The sequence below is a fragment of the Blennius ocellaris genome (assembly GCF_963422515.1).
Source record: "Blennius ocellaris genome assembly, chromosome: 4".
NCBI classification, from domain to species: domain Eukaryota; kingdom Metazoa; phylum Chordata; class Actinopteri; order Blenniiformes; family Blenniidae; genus Blennius; species Blennius ocellaris.
This window is the reverse complement of record NC_137653.1, coordinates 6,898,548-6,905,407: the sequence shown is the minus strand read 5'-3', so window position 1 is coordinate 6,905,407 and position 6,860 is coordinate 6,898,548. Positions and strand designations below refer to the sequence as shown.

The window sequence follows — 6,860 nt, the reverse complement described above, 5'->3', positions numbered from 1 at the left end:
TACGGCGGGGGATAATAAAGGTCCCGGGTCCAGGAGGATGTGGACTGGGAGTCACGACGCCACAGAGGAAACTCATCTCTACTGAGCATGTGCAGAACTATGGTTCTGGTGAGATCAAAGCAATGGTTGCAAGGAAGGAGATGTCATCATGAACATTTTGTAGTTAAACGCTTTCATGTCTGATGATGTCACAATGCAGAAACTCATTGACAGTACAAATTTTTGTCCGACAGGCACAGTCCACAGAATTCTGCCGATTTATAGAGAAAATATGCCAATAATTGATATCTTCAGCAAGTCCAACCTGAAAAGGGAAAAGGAGATTGTGAAAAATGACAACCATCACCTGAAAGATATGCAGGAACTCCAAACTGACACGAGAAGAGAAAGTGTCCAAACTAAAACGATGAGAGATAAAAAACCGCTCAATATTACAAACAGAAAATTTAAAGACATTTTCGAAGAAAACGTGATTAACGGAGAAGAACTTAAAACTCTCAAAGCCTCCATGAGATCTCTGGAGGCTGAGTTAGCTGAGACCAAAGATGACCTGTTGAAGACGCGAGAAAGGGAGAAAGTAGCTTTATCCATGCTACAACGCAAACAGGAAAATGCAATGACATGTAAGGTAGAGTCATCACGTGAACTGGAGTTATCGCGTGAGGTCAAGTCATTTGAAAAGAAGCTTCTCGAGGAGCAGGAAAAATCTAAAAGTTTTCAGTTGGCGCTTGACAAAAGACATCAAGACGTGACACAGTGTGAGGAGAAACTATCTAATCTCAGGGAAAATATACAAGAAATGAAAAGAGTGATTGCAGATCATAAGGCCGAGGTGGAGGTGCTGAAAAAGCAGCTCAACCAGGCAACGGAAGGAAATCTGCATTTGCAAAATAAGGAGACAGCTTTTCAGCGTAAGCTCGCAGAACTGGAAAAAGAAATTGTCCAGAAAAACCAGGAGCTTAAGAAGGTGAAAAAAGATTTCGCTAAAGACGTCCCTATCATTATGAACCACATTATTGAAGATAATGAAGCCTTTCCAGGGTGTGTCGACACCTCGCGCAGACTAAACTTGGAATGGCTCCAGCGCCCCCGGAAAGTGAACAGCATAAGCTTTGTAAAAGAGGGATGGATGGCCAAGATGGCACTTGGTGAACTTCCAAAAGTACCGGGCACGAGCTGCCGTTTGGAGCCTAGAATTTCAGTCCCCCAAAAAAGTATTTCAAAGCAGGACGATGAAGTCAAATTTGGACACGATTGTTTGACGAACATGCGAGAGGAATGTAGTCAAAGAGACAAAGAAATTGCTGCTCTAAAGAAGCTTATCATTAAGCAGGAAGGCATGATCACAACTCTTCAAGATCAAGTGGAAACATTGAATTCCAGAACCATAGAGGGAATCCACATTTTTTCGATGCATGAAGCTCAAGTAGAGGCTCAACAACAGGAAATTGACCAGATGAATGAGAAGCTTCTCAAGCAGAAAACTGAAACACGTAGATTCAAAGAGGACCTACAGGCATGTGCCAATGCCAAAAATGTTCCCAAAGAATTTGACCGCCGGTTTTTTAACTTGAAAAGATGCTACCTTGACAACAAAGACACACTGAGTGGCATGGAACAATTGAGACGGGAAATTGTCAAACTAACTAAAGAACAGAAGGAGAAGGATTGTTTTCACAAACAACTCCAGACAGAAAATAGGAATTTGAAAACCAAGAACTGTACTTTAGAACAAAATATCAAGGAATTGAAGGCTGTGGTTGCTCATTTAGCCGCAAAGAATGAAGACAAAACAAAAGAACTGCAGAAGACAAAAATGTTACATGAGACAGCAAAAACTCAAAAGGTCAACGCCCCGACCAGAACCTTCAACAAATGAGTTGGTCCCAAATTTACAACGGTGGTTTCCAAAATCAAAACATTTCCATGATCAGGGACCTTTTATTTAATCAGCAGCTTCATGTTCATATGTTATTGTTTTATCTTCAAATGATACAGATCGGTGGTGTTAGCCTCGGATACCCGATTTGGCCCCAGACTGGCCGAAGAGCGGTTTGAGCAGTGAGAAATAAGGGATAACAGAGTTAGTTTTGTGGGTGGTGTAAGTCTTTTTGTTCTTTTATTTTCAAAAGTGCACAGCAAAAAGTGCAACGTGCCAAAAAGTGCATTCAGGATTGTAGCTTCTCCAGCAGCAGACCAGTGAATGATGTTAAAAGCGCCTTAATAAACACAATCCCCTCAACTGGGTGAAACAACTAAAAACTCATAGGTAATAAAAGTTAACATTGTCTTAAAACTAAGTTAAAATCCTCCAAAGCAAAACCATAACTATAACTTAATGAAAGAAAACTCCTATTCACAAATGAATCTAAAAACCAAATGCCTAAATGATCAACTAAATCCAAAACCCCACTTTCTCATCCTTTTCTTTAGCCTGGAACCTTCTTTAGTGGTGTCCATTCCCCAATTTTTTGCTCGGACACCGGCCTGAACACAAGACAAAAAGGTAAGTGGAAACTCCTCTCACACACCACACAACACTCCAGCATATCTCAAAACATTCACAGCACACACATCAACTAAAAGAATCAGCCAGTCTTCAATACACATATATTGCACATTGCTCAATTCATCAATTGTTGTGTTGCCTCCACAGATGGCCAGATCTACAGACACCAACAGAAGATTCCTTAAATACGTTTCAAAACAATTGTTTGCAAAGTTACTTGTTGTGCACAAATAGCCTGATCTTAAAGTGCTGTTGTGCTTCTCAAAGTGCTGGTGAACATTTAAAGTGCTGGAATAAATTGCTGCGAGTGTTTAAAATGAGGAACGAATTGTCGGTTCATTACAGGTGGATAGAAGTGATTATTAATTGTGAAAATGTAGAAATCAGTCTAATTTCAGAGTAAGCGCGATAAATAACGCTGAACAGTTGTGCATAAAGCTGAAGTGTCGGGAGCGCAAACCGAGGCGGTCGCCAGTCATTGGCAGCGTCTGTTCTATTCCTGCTGCTTTGATTAGGATCTACAGCCTTAACGTACAAATATACTAAACTGTATGAACACAAACAATGAAAGTGAGTCTCTTGGAAAGTCTCGAGCAAAAAAAGAACAATTGAGCCAATTTACCACTGGGTTACATGTAAAATAAATTTCATATTTATACATACGTGAGTTTAGTATACATTTATATTATGGCTGCAAATCCCAAAACCTGCACTGTCATGCACTTGGGAACAACCTCCTCCTCTGAGGATAAAACAAAGTCCAAGTGAGCCTTTTTATAAGTCCCTGTTAAAATATCCAATTCATACACCTGATAAACATAAAAAACCATCAACAAGCTTCCTTAAATTACGGGTGGTCTGCTTAACACAAAACCTCATTCATCTAAATATTTGTCTCTTGACAAAATCCTCGAACTGGACTTAAGTGTCACACGTGCTAATTTTTGCCGAAACCTAAAGCACTAGAGCTTGAATGAATGCACACCCAGACCAGAGACATTTGTTGTATTTTCATTTTCTTTATTGTACAGAAATGGTGAAAAATCACTGAGGCTGCTGTCCTCTGCCACGTCCAAAGCCACCTCTCTGAAACAGAAAAGTTAAGACAGTTTATCAGACATTTGCTTTAAAATCCATAACACAAAATTAATTAATCTTCCCGGCATTCGGAAAATCACTTTTGTCCCCTTTTATCTAAAACAAAGAAAACAAAGAAAAGTGCTTACAAACTGGAACTCTGTGGCGGCTCCAGCACCAGCCTCGGCTTTCTTGTCTGCACCAGCTGAACAGAGAAAGACAAGGCACTCGATGAATTTGTGCAAAAATGTTTTGAAATAAGCGACAATCTATTCCTTTTTCTCTCCACACAATCTATTTAACATTAAAATCAGTAATTCTTTCAATCTAGCCACAATCTATTTAGCGCTAACAAATCATCACTATATGCACCACTCAGGCTGCGGCTAAAGAATTTCATTACTCAATATAATCAAGATCAGCTATAAAAACATTGGAGCTGTAACATCGATTTTTCAAATTTTTTTGACTCATTAGTGGCACTAACATTGACTGCAGTGGAGTAACCCTTGTTTGCACTTTGGTCACAAAAACAAAATCCTACCACTCAAAAGACTCAAATCACAAACCGCTAAGTTACACACATCTATAAAAAGAGACTATGAGTAGAGTTGTACATACGAGGAGCAGCAGACCGCCTGTATGTATCTCTGTCAGTCTCCCCACGGTTGAGGCGGGCCGGCCTCTCTCCCTCCATTCCTGTGGGAAGAGACAGAAAACTTAGGACTTTCATAACATGAGGTTTAAAGTATTTGTTGCAATACTGAGGTGAATCACAATGGATAGAGCAAGCAGGTGGTTTCATTAAAGTTTGGCCTCGGGGGAAGAGGGGGGACGACTTTGAACAAAGTATTCATGACAGAGATGAAGAAATATCTCGGTGTGGAGTACGAGATGTTTCAGTCCAGCTCAAGATGGAAGTTTAATGAAGACATTCAGTACAAACAGAAGAGCTCTGTGTGGTTTATAGTTTAAATTAATCAATTACAGCATCCAGTATCTTAGCTTTTATTGTGCTATCAATCATTTTTTGTTTTCATTCATCAACATGCTAATATAATGTTCTTCTCCTGGAGGCGCTTCAAGTCTGTTTAGCTGTTGACTAAAGCTGCGTCTGTACGGCAGTGCGACATGATTAAACGGACAATGTGATGGTGTCTTACCCTTGGGCCTGGGCCTCGCGGTCTCAGGGCGGGTCTGGCGGCGCAGGGTGGCGGGCACGATCTCTGGGGGCAGGTGGAGGAAGTCTCTCAGGTACTGGATGCCCTCGTTGGTGAGGTACCAGTAAAAGTGACGCCAGGCAAATTGCTCCTTGACGTACCCACAGGACTTCAGAGACTAGAGGAAACACACACAGTTCAGTCACCACACGTCGGGACAAAAAGTCGTATCGTATTGAAGGCTTTTGTTCTGCCGTGTCATCACGTTAAGCCCACAAATCAGGGCAAGCGAGGCTTGTTTGATCAGCGAACGGTGCGTGACCTTCAAAACATTATGTGACAGGAATATAATTTTCAGGTTTCAAATCTTTCCCGACACGTGGCTCAGTTTTTTCCAAAAAAAAAAATTCTTTAATACAATGTTACATGTTAAGCTTTCAGTTTTTTTTTTTTTATATCAGACCTAAGGGACAAAAATATTTGCAACCAACATTATATTATAATAGAACTTCCATCTATGGGCTTCCTGATTATTACAGTGACGCCAGCGTACGAACATGTTATTTCTTTCGCAAGGTTGAACCAAGTTGATCAAAGAAACATGTACTAATCACAGTTGTCAGGAGGCATAACAATGAAAGCAAAGGATGGAGACAGCAGAACATTTTTATTTATTTTTTTACAACGATTCTAAAGACTGCCACGTTGATTTGCCTGAAATGCTTTTCCTACTCGGTTTCAGCTTTCCCTTTCAAATTATTGTAATTTTAAGATGGCCATGGCATAGATGGAATCATCCAAACTGAACACATGGAGACGTTACCGTTTAAAGAAAAACACAAACTTAAGACTTGTGATGAGTAGCATTTCTTGAACAACCATGGGAGCACACACCGAGGCTCAGAGCAGCCACAGATGTCCAGGACACATCCGGCGGACTCTCACCTGCATCGCTTTCATCACATGAAGGTTGGGCACATTCTTGTCAGCAAGCTCGGGATGCTTGGCCAGGTGGACATCTTTCTTCGCCACCATGACTCCCTCCTTGAAGAGGAGCTCGTAGATAGCAATGCGATTCTTCTTGGGCATCAGCATCTATAAAAGGCAGGAATCAGGATCAGCTCGATCAGTTTCCCCTCGACACACACTGGCCTGGCTGTTAGCATGCTAGCCGGTTAGCGGGCAGCGACCGACGGATGTAAAACAGGCACAAAGCCGACCACTAGACGGTTGACCAGAACTCATTGTTGTTAAACACCACTCCCAGCTGAGGAAACATGTTGAACTCGTATTAAACATTCGAACACGGACCGCGTAAAAGCAGAAAAATGGCAGCCGGTGACAAGACACTGAAGCTGTGCTCACTTCCACCCTCCCAAGTCCAATATCAATCCTTATGTACGACCCAACGCTCAAATATGTTTACGGTCTTCATTGTAAACCCTACAACAATCGACAGAAACACTTTATTGTCTGATGAAACGACAGATGTTAAAGATATTTGTGGATTATCCCGCTCAGGCTGATTTTACCTTTCCACTTGATTCGGGACCGGAGCCGGAAGGATCGACTGTGGCCGACCAGGAGGTTTTAGTCTCGGTCAGGGTGAGATGGGGGGAGGCGCGCCCCCTGCAGGACGGGAGGGTGAGCGCCCCCTGCTGAACGGCAGGGAGGAGCTCCCCCTGCTGGACGGGAGGGCGGAGCGCCCCTGCTGGCCAGATCCAGAAGCTCAATGCGTTATCAACGCTATAAATGTGCTATTCTTTATGTGATTTTGGATATGGACGTCTGAATCCAATATCTTGTCATATTTTTATGTTCTTTGTATGTCATATAGTTTTCCAATCAACATGACATATTTGAATTATTACGAAATTTTATTTGAGAAGTATTTGTCATTCTGATCACATTGTTTTTGCTTCGTTACGCTTTCTACTATTGTAGTTTACCGATGGTTGTTTATTTTTCAGCCCTTATTTGTAAAGAGCTTCCCGGATCTTCCCCTGGATATTCTGACCATATTTCATCCCCTCTTGGACCATCCCCCAATTCATCCATCCAGCCGGAGGCTCTTCTCTGTCATTCTCTACCGGAGACTCCACCGAGTCAGTCAC

At 41.8% G+C, this 6,860-nt stretch overlaps 1 protein-coding gene across 1 annotated transcript; it reads right to left on the bottom strand.

The window, feature by feature from the left end:
• Positions 1-3,508: 3,508 nt before the first annotated feature.
• Positions 3,509-6,334, bottom strand: rps10 (ribosomal protein S10). Its single transcript, XM_080495310.1, has 6 exons — positions 6,279-6,334; positions 5,692-5,841; positions 4,750-4,924; positions 4,208-4,285; positions 3,736-3,791; positions 3,509-3,595 (listed from the first exon to the last, which is right to left on the bottom strand). Exons 2-6 carry the CDS (start codon positions 5,839-5,841, stop codon positions 3,554-3,556), a joined length of 501 nt encoding a protein of 166 aa, XP_080351436.1. The 5' UTR covers positions 6,279-6,334; the 3' UTR covers positions 3,509-3,553.
• Between the last annotated feature and the right edge of the window lie 526 nt (positions 6,335-6,860).

What these genes read in the sequence shown, in the direction of transcription:
- rps10 (XM_080495310.1), bottom strand. Translation starts at nt 5,841, where the DNA reads ATGCTGATGCCCAAGAAGAATCGCATTGCTATCTACGAGCTCCTCTTC. An exon ending in ATGTGATGAAAGCGATGCAG is followed by an intron (nt 4,925 to 5,691) that starts GTGAGAGTCCGC and finishes TGTTTCCTCTAG; the next exon opens with TCTCTGAAGTCCTGTGGGTA. An exon ending in CCGCCACAGAGTTCCAGTTT is followed by an intron (nt 3,596 to 3,735) that starts GTAAGCACTTTT and finishes TTTCTGTTTCAG; the next exon opens with AGAGGTGGCTTTGGACGTGG.